This window comes from Anguilla anguilla, chromosome 14 (assembly GCF_013347855.1).
Source record: "Anguilla anguilla isolate fAngAng1 chromosome 14, fAngAng1.pri, whole genome shotgun sequence".
Lineage (NCBI taxonomy): Eukaryota > Metazoa > Chordata > Actinopteri > Anguilliformes > Anguillidae > Anguilla > Anguilla anguilla.
This window is the reverse complement of record NC_049214.1, coordinates 41,206,513-41,223,300: the sequence shown is the minus strand read 5'-3', so window position 1 is coordinate 41,223,300 and position 16,788 is coordinate 41,206,513. Positions and strand designations below refer to the sequence as shown.

The 16,788-nt window shown below is 43.4% G+C and overlaps 1 protein-coding gene across 1 annotated transcript in view; it reads right to left on the bottom strand.

The window, feature by feature from the left end:
• The window catches only part of fgfr1b (fibroblast growth factor receptor 1b), an 84,356-nt gene that overhangs the window by 40,839 nt on the left and 26,729 nt on the right, over nucleotides 1-16,788 (bottom strand). Inside the window, exons 2-4 of the mRNA XM_035390527.1 lie at nucleotides 10,574-10,758; nucleotides 1,554-1,640; nucleotides 589-761 (exon numbers count right to left, since the gene is read on the bottom strand). Coding sequence (XP_035246418.1) covers nucleotides 589-761; nucleotides 1,554-1,640; nucleotides 10,574-10,655 — 342 coding nt within the window. The 5' untranslated portion in view covers nucleotides 10,656-10,758. The remainder of the gene's footprint in view (nucleotides 1-588; nucleotides 762-1,553; nucleotides 1,641-10,573; nucleotides 10,759-16,788) is intronic.

The following is a 16,788-nucleotide window of genomic DNA, read 5'->3' as shown; positions in this document are numbered from 1 at the left end:
CCGGTCCCTTGGGTGCCTTGCAGGCTTGAAATTATATGGCTGTGGCCCATCACAAGTATTGGCAAGAGGATGTCGGGATTGGGAATCATCTTTTTGTTAATATTGTTTACTTTGCCATTGATCATAGCTCTCGCTCTGTTCCAACTCCCCTATATGTCATGTTCGATTTCCCTGGATTTGAGGTTGGCGTAGCCGGTCAAGTTACAAAAGTAAGCACAGATGTGATTCTAAGTGTATTTTTTATTTTTTACTTTAAAATCCCATTGCTACATCATTTCCCCACATATTAAATAATGGGTATGACAACCTGCAAGTTTCCCTTTAAGGTGTGTGATAATGGGACACAAAATCTGAAGGAGGGCAGTGATGGTAGTGAACTCTGAAGGTGTGTCGATGGTGTGCAAAGTCTGAAGGTGTGTGATAGTGGTGAACTCTGAAGGTGTGTGATAATAGTGGTGAACTCTGAAGGTGTGCAGATAGTGTGCAAAGTCTGAAGGTATGTAATGATGGTGAGCAGAATCTTAAGGTCTGTGGTGATGGTGGATGGAGTCTGAAGGTCTGTGATAAAAGGGGTTGGAGTGCTTTTACCTTGAAACCCCCAATTCTCTGGTCCTTCTTGAACTCCTTGCCATTCTTGAACCACCGGAGTGTGGGGGTAGGGTTGCCATTGGCCTGACATCGGAACTTCACTGTCTTACTGGTTGGGACGATGTGCAACTTCTTCTTCATTTTCTCTGGCTGAGGCCATACAGGAGCCATGGCTGAGGAAGAAGAAAGTGAGGGATTGAAGGAGAAAGAGAGACAGAGAGAGAGAGGGATGAGGCAGAAAGAAAGGAAGACGGGGAAAAAAATTTGAATGCAAGCAAAATTAATAAAAAAGATGAGAAAATAAAAATAAGAGAGAAAGAGAAGGGAGTTGGGGAGAGATGCTCTTCAACCCCCCTACAAACTATGTGATTCTTACAATACAAAACACTAATCCCTTCCAAGACAAGAGCGTGCATTTTATAAAACCCTGCCATCTGGACCAGCACCTTGTGTTTTGAAGATGGTTCAAGTCATGGATAGCGGTACAATGGATGGTACCACTACAATGGACCACCTAGCAGCACAAAATCAGACTGAAAAGAGGTGCAGTGCTAACCAACTCCCTTGAAACAAGACCACAGAAGAGCTTGTCTGCAGAGTCCTGTACCAAGGTGTCCATCCCAAATGGTTCTGTAGAGCAGTGTCTGTATATTCGTGTTCACAACACTGTACAACTAATGGGGTAAACAGTGAGATAAATGCCCCCACCCTCCTTAGGGCCACCAGGGATAGGGATCGCCCATCTTGGCAGCTGCATCTCTCCACTAAGAATGACACACAGGGGCCGCATCCAACTGGCATCACAAAGAATCCCCCTGCTGCCCCACTGCTCACCAAGGGACTGGAAACCCTGACAATGACCCTGGGAGCCAAGACCACCTCAAACTGTTCCGAGAGGACAGGACCACCCCCCCCCCCCCCACACCCCCCGTGAGAGAGGGACCAAATGTGTAGAAGACACTTACGCACTATCTTTTGGCCGCCCGAGAGCTTATTCTCCTCAGAGGAAGACTCGTCGTCGTCTTCATCCTCTGATGATGCCAGGGTGTCAGCTGGAAGACACAAGTACAAGCCAATTTGCAATACCTGCCTTCCCAAATACTTACAAGAAGCCTAGATTTCTATATAAGGCCAGACCAACTCCAGATACAATGGTACATTGGCCCTGAGCCAAGGAGGAGTAGGCATATCGTCTATATAGCCCCTTTTCCATTTCACAAAACAGTTCAGGAAAAATCTGTACGTGGAACTAACTGGAACCTCAGTAGTTCATGTAATGTGTTCTGTTTTCTGTTTCCACTGAACTTCAAGAACCATGACAATGAGAGTTTGGGAGGAAGTGATTACATTACATTTACATTACATTATAGATTCTTAGCAGACGCTCTTATCCAGAGCGACTTACAACAAGTGCATTACAAAACTCAGAGACAAGCGCTTTACAACATTCCTGCAAGAGAGCTACAATAGGTATAACTTTGCAAAAAGTGTGAATTGTACCCCCTTTTTTTTTTTTTTTTTTTTTTTTTTTAAATATATATAAATTCCCACCCCCCACCCACCTAGTTGTAGATGAACCAAGTTACATGAAAATAACATGACGCGTGGTTACTCAGTTGAGGTTTAATGGATGTTAGAGGGTAGTGGGGGGTGATGAGGTGAGATGTAGCTTGAAGAGGTGAGTCTTCAGTCTATGTTTGAAGACGGCCAGGGTCTCTGCTGTTCTGACTTGCACAGGAAGGTCATTCCACCACCGTGGGGCTAGAACAGACAGGAGGCGTGACCGGGTGCTGGTGCGAGCCGGGGCAGGGACCAGGCGACATGTGGCAGCAGAACGGAGAGGTCTAGCTGGGGTGTAGGGTCTGATGAGTTGACGTAGATAGGGAGGGGCTGACCCCCTGGCTGCTTTGAAGGCAAGCACTAATGTTTTAAATTTGATGCGAGCCATCACGGGGAGCCAGTGGAGGGTGGTGAGCAGGGGGGTAACGTGGGAATGTCTGGGGAGGTTGAAGACCAGACGCGCTGCTGCGTTCTGGATGAGTTGCAGGGGTCTGATAGATGATGCTGGGAGGCCAGCAAGCAGGGAGTTACAGTAGATTAAAGGACAAACCTGAATAAATGACATAGCTCAGGAGGTAAGACCGCTTGTCTGGCAGTCGGAGGGTTGCCGGTTCAAACCCCGCCCTGGGCATGTTGAAGTGTCCTTGAGCAAGACACCTAACCCCTAACCCCTAACTGCTCTGGCGAATGAGAGGCATCAATTGTAAAGCGCTTTGGATAAAAGCGCTATATAAATGCAGTCCATTTACCATTAAATGAGTGGAGAAACATAATAAATGCAGATGCTTTAATACAGGTGTGCTGCATGATCAATTAAGCAATTAACATCCTATCATGCTCTGTGGCATGTATAAAAATGCTGAGCAGGCCCAGCTGACCTCATTTATGGATCAAGATGGCAAGAGGAAAAGATCAAGTGATTTTGAAAGAGGGTTCATTACTGGGGCATGGATGGCAGGGGCTTCAGTCACAAACACTGCTCAACTGGCTAGTGTTTCAATATGACCAGCGACTAAAGTGACATCTGAATTTAGATCAATGGGAAAGACATCAGTAAACAGAGTTGGAAATTGTGGTCGAAAGCGCACGTTCGATTAACCGTGATGCTTGTGCATCAAAACTAACTGCAGAATAATCACTAATCCAAATCGATTACCCCTATGTGACAAATTTTGTCAGGATAATTACATAGCACCAGATCCAAAGTTGATTACCCTGCTGTAGGCTGACTGATATACTGTGCCAAAAAATGTCATTTATAACATCTAAAGATTCTTCCTGACATTTTCCTTGTCCTGTCATCAATTCTCAATTAATAGGAGGGTAATAAATTTAACACTACTGTGCTGTATGAAGCTGGTGGCCTGCAACACATGCCTACAGTAAGGTCATGTTCTCCTATGAGCTAAATACAAATACCCTCACTAGGCATGAGCTGGTCAACTTACTGCACATTAAATTTACATGGAGAGCTACACCCCCACCTCTCTACTGAATCTATCCTTTCTTATGAGTTTGTACCCCTTTGTCTTATATGCATCATATGGAGGATTCCGATAATAACCTGCTAGACCCTCACCAGTCTGGCTTCCGATCCGGGCACTCAACAGAGACTGCGCTCCTAGCTGTGACGGAGGCACTTGCCTCTGTCCTGATCCTTCTTGACCTGTCTGCAGCTTTCGACACGGTCAACCATAAAATACTCCTCTCCACCTTGGCTGGGATGAGCATCGCTGGGACTGCCCTGTCTTGGTTCACTTCCTATCTTGCAGATAGGTCCTACCAGGTCACCTGGAAGGGGTCTGCCTCTGCTTCTCATCCCCTTGTTACGGGAGTGCCGCAGGGATCTGTACTGGGTCCTCTGCTGTTCTTCTTATATACCAGATCTCTTGGTTCAGTTATTAATTCACATGGCTTCTCCTATCATTGTTATGCAGATGACACACAACTCTTCTTTTCTTTCCCCCCATCGGCCACACAGGTCAATGATAAGATATCTTCCTGCCTGGCTGACATATCCATCTGGATGGCCAGCCACCATCTGAAGCTCAACCTCGACAAAACTGAGCTGCTCTTCTTCCCGTGCAAGACCTCTTTACTTTGTGAGCTCTCAATCACGGTTGATGGCAACACAGTGACTGCCTCTCACTCTGCCAAGAGCTTGGGGGTGGTCCTGGATGACCAACTGGACCTCAAGGAGCACATCAAGGCAACATCACGGTCCTGCAGATTCCTTCTGTACAACATCACAAGGATTTGACCATACCTGACGATGCACTCCACCCAGCTGCTCGTCCAGGCTACAGTGACCTCTCGCCTTGATTACTGCAACTCTCTCCTTGCAAGCCTGCCAGCTTGTGCCATACAGCCACTACAGATGATTCAGAATGCCGCTGCCCGACTCATCTACAACCTTCCCAAATTCTCCCACGTCACTCCTCTGCTGTGATCACTCCACTGGCTACCGGTCCCTGCCAGGATCCGGTTCAAAGCTCTGACCCTTGCCTACACTGCTGCTAACAAGACAGCCCCCATCTACTTGCAGGAAATGACTCGATTCTACGTGCTTGCTCGACCCCTCTGCTCTGCGGCAGCAGGGCGCCTTGTAACCCCTCCCACCCGCCCAAAGGGATCACAGAGCTTCTCCACCCTAGTTCCCCAATGGTGGAACGAACTCCCCGTCCCTCTCCGAACCTCCCCCTCACTACCCATCTTCCGCCGTGGCCTGAAGACTCATCTCTTCAGACTATACCTAGACTAACCACCACCACGCTGTATATTTCACTCCAAATCTCCCCTCCCCCCCCCCCTTTTTTTCATGACACTTGTTACATGTTGCCCCATCCCAGCACTTTTTGGTAATTTGTATTTGTCCTAATACTGTAGCTTATTCTTCTGCCTAGTTGGCTTTGCAGAGGTTAGGTCTGAATAGTGTTCACTGTGTGAACTAAACTGTGTTCTTGGCTAGAAATAGCTGTACAAAATAAGTATTGTACCTTACTGAACCTGTGTTTAGCAGTTGTCTATGACCATGAAAATGCACTTTTTGTACGTCGCTTTGGATAAAAGCGTCTGCCAAATAAATGTAATGTAATGTAATGTATCCCCATAATCCTCCCCAAGCCATGTCTCTGTAATTATGTCATACCCCCCACTATTCACAGCAGCCTCAAGTTCCAAAATTGTATTTTTTATACTTATAGCATTTAAACAAAGACATTTCAGGTTACTTCTACACATCCTCTCCTATTCCCTCAACTCCTGCAGTTCCAAGCCACCCTTAATAAAATTTTGCTTTAAAAAGATTTCATTGGTGTTCATAATAATATAAGTAGCCTTGACAGCTTCCATCTGGGCAGTCTGCTCCTCCCTAACATTTTCACTCTCTCCCCTCCCTGCTTCCCAAGTCCTGAGTTTAAATAATCCTGGATTGCCCTAAGTATATACTGACCCACTGCAGCAGTATCCCTCAGGTTCAGGTGCAGCCTGTCCCAAAAGAAGTCCTAATACTCCATAAACTTGTACCTCTCTTTCCTACACCAAGTTTGTAGCCATGGGTTAAACCTCCAACTAAAACTTTTCTTCCCTCTGCTTGCATGTGGTACTTACATTACATTACATTAGAGGCATTTAGCAGACACTCTTATCCAGAGCGACTTGCACAACTTTTTTTTTTTACATAGCATTTTACATTGTATCCATTTATACAGCTGGATATATACTGAAGCAATGCAGGTAAAGTACCTTTGCTCAAGGGTACAACGGCAGTGTCCTTACCCGGGATTCGAACCTACGACCTTTCGGTTACAAGCCCAGTTCCTTACCCACTGTGCTACACTCCGTCCTACAGTACTGGTAGTATTCCAGAAAAACTATTGTGGAGGTTTTGTTCTTAATATTTTCTCCTAGCTCCACAAACTTGTCCTACAGAAACTCAAACCTATCCTTACTTATGTCATTGGTTCCTATATGAACCATGACCACTAGATCCCTCCCCGTTCTAGCCAGGAGCTTGTCTGTACGCTCCAGGCAGAGATCTCCTAACCTGGGCACCAGGCAGGGAAAACCCGTACGAGATTCCATTTTGTGCTAACAGACTATTCTGTCTACCCCTCTAATAATTGAGTCCCCCACTATCACCAACTCCCTTTTCTGGGAGGATGTGGCCATCTGGGTGCCCAGTGGCTCATCAGCCCTCCCACTCACAGGGTCAAGGGCCAGATCCAATTCCTGCAAGGGCTGAAATCGGTTGGACACCACATCCTCTGGAGATGTTGCCCCTGTGTTGTGTGCATGCCCTTTTCTGTGCTTGCACCTTACTCTCACCCAGCCATCTCTCCCTGCCTGCTCTGGATTGTCCCCCCTTCCCAGCTGTGGTGTGCACACCAGTTCCTTAAAGCACAAGCTACTCAGTCCCTGGAACTCTACTAATTGCGAACTGCGGCATCCAGCAAGCTGGCACTCGAGGTCAAAAATCTTTCTCTCGAGGTGCTCAACCAGTCGGCAACAGTGGTAGACGAACTCGCCCTGGAAAACGCTTTCCAGAAATGCAATCATCCTGCAACCCTCACACAGCTTTGGCCACATTTTTACGCCTTAACTATCACCCTATCTTTCCCTATGTCTAGAGTAAGTTACTGCTGGGACAGAAACACCAAGACCATAGCTTAAAAATGCATGGGTAGCTCTGGACATCTAGCAGCAGAAACCACAGAGGAAAAAAAGGGACTTTTAATTATCTAATTTTAAGCGTTCAATAAACAGCACATAAAAAACTACCGGAAGCGGAATCACTTGGGTTATAATCAACTAACTATATCTCAGAACAAAATACAACCAAAAGTTTACTGGAATCAGATCACAATAAACTATAGCTAATGTTAGCACGTAGCAATAAAGGCAAACTATTATATTTTGCTACTGAGGGGTTGAAAAACCACAAAATATCCAGTCAGCAAGAAGGTGGCCAAATTCACTAACCAGCTAGTTTGCAAGGCGAGTGCTTAAGAGAGGAAAAAAGTGGAAAATTCCCTTACTTTACTTATAATATGGGGTTTTTTAGAACTCAAACTAATATCAAATACACGCTTGAAAGCTTAATACAATCCGGTAACAAACTTTTCTAAACCCTACCAGGCTCCTTCCCCTCAATTTTTCTACCGCAAACAGGAAATGCGTGTCAGACACAAGCAATCGAGCAACAGCAACAAAGTTCCCAACAAAAATCTCCTCGCCCAAGTGTGCATCCAAAGCATGTTCACATTCCTGTCCCATTCCTGTCTACACAAGCTCGGTCATATCCACCAAATGAAAGAATTCCAAAAGACCTGTTGTGAGTTGGACACTGGCACCAGACCTGCCGGCAAATCAAACAACAACTGGAGGCAAGCTGTCAAGACAGGCATTAAGATGAGCGAACAGAGGAGAAGTGGGAGAAGACGACGGAACACAGGTGACAGTGCAAAACATTGTCTTTCAAGACAGATGCCATCATTCACTTATTCAAGCCATATGCCTTAGTTTAAACAGGACTAAACATTTCCACTACCATTTCCACATTTGAAACTAATAGCTTTGTGAAAGGCCCATACCAACCCACAACAATGAACTTGTCAGTCAGACGTATATATGATATCATTTCATAAATTACTTCATTAGGCATGGTCACGACCTCATCGCAACCCTTACTACTAAACAGAGTCTTGATTTGTAAACAATATAGGTAAACCAATATGTTTCTGTAATGCTTAATTTAATTATTTATTAATTAATTTCCCATTTTAACTTCTTTTCTTTTTCCTCTTTTCTTCCCATATTACATAATAAAAAACTAAAAATATTCTTCAGGCACTACAGTTCACTAGTCAAAATATTCCCCCATCAATACCACACAGTTGTCACATGGTTCATTGTTTATTTTTCTCACAAATGAGAAAAGAAAGAAAAAATGTATGGATTAAGTAGGCCAACAGTGACCCACTGGCAGGGAAATATACTGAAAAATGAAAAATTTGTTGTGGTAAATTTTAAAGGTGAAGGATTTTGCAGCCCTTCTAGACTCCGTGTTCATCATCAAAGAAGCCCTCTCAACCCCACCTACATGTCTGTTGAGGACACCCTGGAATGCTATGAGCGAAATGTCAAGCAAAGGGGTGAGGTGGTCAGAGATACTGAAAATAGCATTTTTAGCAACATGAAGAATTCCAGATGCTAACAGTAATTAGGCAGTGTTATAACGACCTTTGCACTGAGGGCACCGCTCAGCATATGGCATATGGTAGCTACTCCATAGTGCTGTTGCGGCTGTTTTGTGTTTTCCCTCGTTCAGTATATAGCTATTCTGGACATTTAAATAGAACTGGGATGTAAACATGGAATCCTGGGCTATAGGTCTAACATAGCTAGCTAATACACTTGTGAAATGAATGACGTTTTCCATTAAGTAATCTGTACAGATATTCATTTTTTTAATTTTCTCAAATGTAACAGAATACGTATACTATATGTGTGATGTTCTGTGTAAGGACCCACACGCAGACCAGGGAAATCCAAAAAACGTTGTCTTTAATCAGTCCGAGGTTCGAAGCCAGGTAGTCAGAGAGAGGACGGTGCCAAATCGAGTTTCCAAAAGAATAGTGAAAAGACAGGCAAAAAATCAAAAACCAGGAGATCAGAATTGCAAAGGTACAAAGGGACAGGCAAAAGAGAAGTCAAGGCAAAGCGAAGGTCAAACCAGAAGCAAACAAAACCAAAAGGGGCAGGCAAACTCGAAGTCGGGCAAAGGGGTGTCGCAGGAATCTCAATAGACAAAGGCTTACAAATAATCGGCACAATGAATATGATCAACGTTCTGACACTGAACAGGTGGAAAAGACTGACATTTATACACTGGGGAAGATAACAATCAAGGAGGGGTTAAGTGAGTGAGGGAGGAGTAACAAACAACATCCAGGTGAAGAACATTAGGAAAACTAATTCAATGACAGGGGACTGACAAAACGCGGACTGGAATCACATAGACAACAATGATAATAGACGGCCTGGGTGAAGCAGGTAAAACACGTGCAGAGAGAGAGAGGTGCAGTCAGAGCAAGAGACAGGTGCAGGCAATTGCAGAACTCAGCGTTAGAGCAGGCTAGAAAGAAAAGGGGCGGAGCTACAGCGCAGCATGGAAAAGGGGAGACTGGTTAATGTATTAGTATAGTGATCTAAACTATCAAAAACCCAAAACTAGTGTGTGTTAGTCCATTAGTAATATTCACATGTTAGTATATTAGTGAGGTTAGTACTTTACAATCTATAAGTTAGTAGGGATTAGTAGAAATTAGTAAAACTAGAAATCAGCAGGAAGAAAGTAAAGCGAGACTGGAAAGAAGGGGGGAAACCACGAAAACCCGGAACCACCCGAATAGTGAAATCACACAAGTACAGGGGAGTGAAGCAGCTCAGGGAACACAGACACAGAGACAGTACAGGGGAGACAAGTGACCGGGAAATACAGACTACAACAATATGTTCATGACTATGGATGACTGGTAATTTAACTTATCTGACCTATGTTCTGTCATTGCCCCACAACCTTCAGTATGCATAAAAGCATCTGCCAAATAAAACGTGATCTAATCTGGCATATGTTATATTTCTGAGGTATATCATCTGAAATAATACCTTGAAAGTTTAGCAAACATTGAATCAGCGCCATTTTCTACAATTAAATGTAAGTACTACAGCTTATGAATAGAATGTTTATTAAACCATTGATTAGAAACTTTGGCTTTGTTAGTGAAATTACGACTTGTAGCTAGATAGCACGCATGCTGTATTAAATTCAGTTCCCATGACTGAAATAAATGCTGGTGATAAATGCCAATGCCTATGCAGTTGTGCTATGTTTTATCATCAGTGAACCCTGATGAGGACAATCACCCTAACCCTAACCCTAACCCAAGCAAAAACACAAAATAGCCTTTATTAAGTTCCAGAAAAGAACATTAAAATCACATCTCTGTGATGCCAGACATGTGGAGTTTTAAAGTCTTATATAGAACACCCTGCATATCTGTGAGAATTGGCCAGATTTGGCATCTGTGTGAAGGGGTTAAAAATGTAAAGCTCAAGTTAGATACACATAATAAAGTAAGGAAAACACTGACAGTCTTGGTTTCCCTTTAAACTGGAGGCTTTGTTCCTGGTCTAGCTGCTGATGTTCTGGACAAGGCTTTTTTCTGTCAAGGTGCTGTGACTTTTCACCCTGCAAGCCTTCATTGCTGTTGTGCCTCTGATCGTTCCCAAGTGGCAGGCAGGGAGGGTGGGAGTGGGGACTCTACCTAGTCATTCTCATGTGGTAGGCAGGGAGGGTGGGAGTGGGGACTCTACCTGGTCATCCCCGTGTGGCAGGCAGGGAGGGTGGGGGTGGGGACTCTACCTGGGCTGGTGATGGCAGGGCGGCCCTGGGAGGCCTGGGCGAGCAGGGCCCACAAAAACAGCAGTCTCCATGGTAACGCCATCCTGTGGCCGCAGAGACTGCAGGGAATGCTAATTCTGGCGGTGGTGCTATTGGGCTACCTCCATCCACTGGGGCATCAACACCAGGGCAGGTACTTCACAAGCCTGAGTATGGTAATGAAAGAAAGAGAAATATCATGTGAGATATAGAGCGATATGGAATTTGGTTTATGTTAAAATGTAATTCATGGATGATTTATGAGATCAATCCAAGCCATTATTTTGAGCAGTAATACTTACATAGCAATGATGAAATCTTAATCTGTTTTCAGTAGATAGAGACAGAGACAGTAAATCAATGATATAGTTCTATCCGGTTCTGTCTTACACCAGAAAACAATGTCGGCTATGTCTATCAGCAAACATATGGCTTAGCTATGCCCAGAAGTCCTCAATAATAATAGTATTATTGTCATGGTTCTGTGTTTCTGCCTCTGTTTTTCCTTGTTGGGCTGCCAGATGGTGGCACTTCTGTTTTGTGTCCTGCTCGTTCCCCTGTTAATTGTATTGTTGCTTTCAATTATTTTATTATTGTTTCTGATTGTGTCTCGTTGTTCCCACCCTGTCCTGGTTTGATTGTTAATTGTGCCCTCCTGTGTCTTGTTGGTTTTGAGTCTATTTAAGTCCTTTGTCCTCCCTGACTCGGGTGCTGGTTTCTTGTGTTTCTGCCTGCGTTTGGTTTGTGTTTCTGCCTATGTGTTCCGCCTGCTTGTGTTCCGTCTGTCTGTGTTTTGTCTGCTTGTGTTTTGCTCTGCTTGATTTCTGCCTGACTGTTTCGGTTTACTGTTTTCTGCCCTCGTTATATGTTCCCAGTGTTTTGACTTTGAGTTTCTATGCTTGTGTTTTTGTTAAGTATTTTTCGAGTTTTCATTTGTTATTGCCCCTTGTGGCCTTTTGTTTGTTCCTGTTTGCTTTTGTAATTTGTTTGTCTTTGTTTAATTTACCTTTGAGTCTCCTTTTTACTCTGCGCTTGGGTCCAACCCGTCAAAACCCTGACAATTTTCCGAGAAATTACGAAAAATCGTTGACAACGTTTCATTAGGTGCAGCGTCCTTTACTGCTGCCACAGGATGAATGCGTAAGTGAATGCGATGATAACAAAACCTTTGATTACACCTGACCTGTTATACATCGTTAGAAAGCTTATACTCTCAAACTACTGAATAAATGAATTGTGAATCAAGCCAGACAGTACTAAAAAGGGCGACAACGCCGTAAACAACACGTGTGGTATTATGCACAGCTAATTTGTAAGGTACCCACGCATCACACATGCGCGTATATTTCACAAACGGATTGTCCAAGACAATATATGACCACTGTCTCAAAGCGGACATGTCTAAGCGTAAAACCAATGCTAATGTTGTATATTTATTCAATATTTAGTCCCAGATATTGACTGTAGAATGACATGGTATCATTTTTAAAAACTTTCTTGTTTATTTTTTTTATTCAGTGAGCAGCGTTTTCACTGCTGTATTGGCATATCTTAGGGTTATTGTCGGGTTTACCTTGTTGCTGTGACGGAATATGATTTTTTTAGTGGTGAAAGAATATTTTTATGAATGCCAAGATAGACAATATTGTCCATTATGTCATGGGTGGGGGGTGTAGTTGCAGATGAGACTGCGGGAAGGGGGTGCATGTTAAATGAATGACCAGAGCGACAATGGTGGTGCTGCGAAACTCCGTATTCGGCACAGTTGTCATGCATCATCTACTAATGAAACTAAAACAACGTGTTTCTGTTTTTAACTCATACTTTGGTTGCAGTAGCACTGAATGTCTGAGTTCAGTAATCTTGGCACGCCGTCAACCACTAGGGGCTTTGAGGTTAAAGTTCAGATCAGTGGTTCTCGAACTCGGTCCTGGGGGACCACTGTGTATGCTGGTTTTCATTCTAACCTCAATCCCAGAATTTTAACAAGTTGTTATTTTTTAGTTCGTTTTTTATTTAATTAGGTGCTTTTCATGTTTTAGAGCTGGGGTCCCCAGTTTTATCCAGAAAGGGCCAGTGTGGGTGCCCACACCTGATTCTACTAATCAACCACAAGAGTCTTTGTTAAGCACCTTGATTTGTAGAATCAGGTGTGTAACTACTTGGTTGAAACAAAAGCCAACACCCTTTCTGGATAAGATTTGGGACCATTGCCCTAAAAAATTGAAAGCACCTAATCAAGAAATATTAACAGCTTGTTAAAATTTTGGGATTGCAGTTGTAGTTGAGACAAAAACCAGCATACACAGTGGTCCTCCAGGACCAAGTCTGAGAACCACTGGTTTAGATTCTTGGTGGTTTAGATTTTTGCTAGGCTATCAAATGCAGTAGAAAGCCATTATTAAAACAGTCCGTTATACGCAAACAAAGTCTACTTTTGTTTAATTCTGCAAGAGTTGATTAATTTGGATGGATTTGAAAATGGCTAGCCTACTGGAGAGAAAAAAAATAAAAGCACTTAAATTTTTTTAAATGAATGAATTTAATATGGATTTAAAAAACCAAACACTGAATGTGTTTTACGTAAGTTTACGTTGGTCATTTTTTATCCAATGGCAAGCCTACTGCAGTAAAAACCAACAGAGGGCAGCTAAAAGCCACCTTATTAGGCTACTAAAACAATGCAACACTGTAGAAACATAGACTACTTGTTTTTAAATTTCAGAGTTGTTGAATTTGCAAAGGCAGGACACCTGTTAGGCTAAACAGGAAATGGTCCCTGGTTCCCTGCCAGGGGGTGGGCATATTATTATTATTATTATTATTACTATCATTATTATTATTATTGTTATTATTATCATTATTGTTATTATTATAATTAATAAAACAATGTAACGTAAAAGGCTACTGCTGGTTTTTAATTTCACAAGAGTTTCTGAATTCAAGGGATAGCCAAAACATCACTGTTTAACAGGAAATGAGGGGACTTATTCTGGAAAAAACAGATAATTTAAGTTGTGTTTCAAAAACCCACTTCGCAGTGCTGGCTGGGTATAAATTAGGACAACCAAACCACGACAGCATTTTTACTGATTTTGTGGCCAGCAAGTTTTTGAACAGCCTAAATGCAATGATCTTCAGCCTTCCAACCAACCACCTAGCATGGATCAGCAGGTATGTAGCTTGCTAGGCCTAGGCTATATCATACATTTAACTTGCATAGCTACATGCATGGACTATAATCAGATTATTCAGATTTCATTTCCTATTTCTTGACTTATTCCACAGACTTGGAAGAGTTCCTGAACCTGACAGATAATCCAGCTTTAGGAAGATTTAGCCTTTGAGTTTGATGTATTATGCTGCAAAACAGAAGACCAGCTTTTTACCCTCTCACAGATATTTGAAGAGACATTGGAGTTTGCCTATCCAGTCTCCATGGGTTTTGTGGATTTGGAGAAGGTATATGACCGTGTGCCCTGGGGTATCTTGTGGAATGTGCTGCGGGAATACAGGGCTGTTGTGTGCCATTCAGTCCCTGTATACTCAGAGCTAGCACTGTGTTCAATGTGGGTGTCGGACTCCGCTAAGGGTGTGCTTTGTCTCCCCTCCTGTTCTTGGTATTCATGGACAGGATTTCAAGGTGTTTTGCAGATGATGTTGTTCTCTTAGCCTCATTGTACTGTGAGCTTCAGTGTGTACTTGAGCGGTTTGCATTTGAGTGTGATGCAGTCTCATCTATAGTCACAAGCTATGGGTAGTGACAGAAAGAGTGAGATTGCAAATCAAAGCGGCCGAAATGGGATTTCTCTTTAGGGTGGCAGGGCTTACTCTAATTGAAAGGGAGGGGAGCTCAGCTGTCCAGGAGTACCTCAAATTTGAGCTGCTGCTCCTCCGCAATGAAAGGAGTCAGTTGAGGTGGTTTGGACATCTGATAAGGATACTTCCTGAAGGAGACCCACAGGTAGACCTAGGACACGCTTGAGGAATTATATCCATAGGCTGCCCTGGGATCACCTTGGGATCCACCGGGATGTGTTGGAGGAAGTTGCTGGGGAGAGGGATATCTGGGCTGCTCTGCTTGCTCTGTGGCCACCGCGACCCTGATCTTGACTAGGTGGCTGGCAAATGATAAATGGCTTAGATGGATGGTTAGATGGATGGCTTAAATGAGTGTTTACACTAGTCATAAAGGAATTACAGATATCTGTAATGTGAATCCAGTCACGCTAATAAATGTTAAAACAGCTTGCCATTGACTCATTTTGTCATCAAGACTTGAACAAGTCTTAAAAATAGGATCAGTCCATTTATTACAAACAGTGATTCCTGGAGCCCAATTTAGTATTTTTCTGACCAACACAATATGGTCCTCACTATGAGCTTGGTGCTCTTAATTTCCTGCTTATAGACAAGCAATCAGAACATAGAAGAATGGACAGATTTCCCAAAGTGAGGACGTGGTATCGATCTGTAAGCTCGTTTAATGATAGAGTAGCAATGATCAAAGGCTCTATTTTCCAGAATCATTGGCACGCATGAGCACAGCCCGCATGGGCACATGGGGGAAAGTGCACACCGCAGGTGGAAAATGGGCTGGATTTGAGTGAATATAATAATAATAATAATAATAATAATAACAAATTTAATTTATAAAGCACTTTTCAAGCAGTATCTCAAAGTGCTGTACATGTTGTGAGGTCAATACACAAAAAAACTGTAGTACACTTTTTAAAAGAAAGAAAAATAAAATAAAATAAAACGACCAGTACCAGGAACACAGACAAAATAGTACAGGGTTAAAGGTTAAAACAACAAGTAAAGAAGTCAAGGAGGAAGTTATTTGAAGGCAATGTGGTACAGGTGGGTTTTGAGACCAGTTTTAAAGGGAGTTTGAGGGAGCTGAAGGTGGTTTGGCAGTGAGTTCCAGAGGCGAGGGGCAACAGCACTGAAGGAGCGATCACCCATGGTGCGGAGTCTGGTCCTAGGAATCTGGAGTTGGTGGATGGCCTTGGACCTGAGACTGTGGGTGGAGGTTTGGGGATGTAGCAGGGCCTTCAGATAGGTGGGGGCATGTGAGTGAATGCATATGAATGTGAGAAGGAGGACTTTGTAATGGATTCTTTGGGTTATGGGGAGCCAGTGAAGAGATGCCAATATGGGGGTGATGTGTTCGTGTTTGTGAACTTGCATGATAATCCGGGCTGCACTGTTTTGAATGTATTGTAGTTTTTGAACGCTTTTGGCTGGGATTCCTGTGTATAGGCTGTTACAGTAGTCTAATCTGGAGGAGATAAAGGCATGGACTAGTTTCACAGTGTCAGAGTGATTAAGTGAGGGGCGAAGTTTAGAAATATTTCTCAGATGGTGGAAGGAAATTTTATATATATTTTTGATGTGACTGTCGAAGGTGAGGGATGGATCAAACTTAATGCCAAGGTTGGTGACGGAGGTGGAGAGGGGAATGGTTTGCCCTGAAATGGCGAGCTGAAGTGTGTCTGAGTGCACAGTCTGGTGGGGTGTGCCAATCAGGAGGGCCTCAGTTTTGCTGCTGTTAAGTTGTAAAAAGTTGTGGGACATCCATGCCCTTATCTCCTCCAAACAGATGTTCAGGCGTGTGATGGCAACAGAGGCACTAGGGAGGGTGTTAAGGTAGATTTGTATGTCGTCTGCATAGCAGTGAAAAGATATATCATGGCGACTGATGATGCGGCCAAGTGGAAGGAGGTACAGAATAAATAAAATGGGACCTAGGACTGATCCTTGCGGGACACTGCATGTGACTGGGTGGGTTTCAGATTTGAAGCCCCCAGAGTGACATATTCTGCTCTGTCAGTGAGGTAGGACCTAAACCAGTTTAGAACTAGTCCGGAGAGGCTGACATAACTGTTGAGCTGTTCCAGGAGGAGGTAATGGTCAACAGTGTGTAAGATTTTTAGTTCAACTACAAATCTTCAATACAGAGGTTGTGCCAAAACGCAATACTTGGGCCCACTGATGAAAGAAAGCCTTAGTTCACAGCTCACAAGACTTCAGTATCACTGTAAAGACTGACAGTGCCATATTGATACAATCAGCCAGGAGAGGGAGAAGGGTGAATGAAACTGACTCGGGAGTGATTAACAAAGCAGAGTTGCTAAGGCATTGTGTGACTCTTGACAGAAACTAATCATCTCACTCACCAATCATCACTGGTA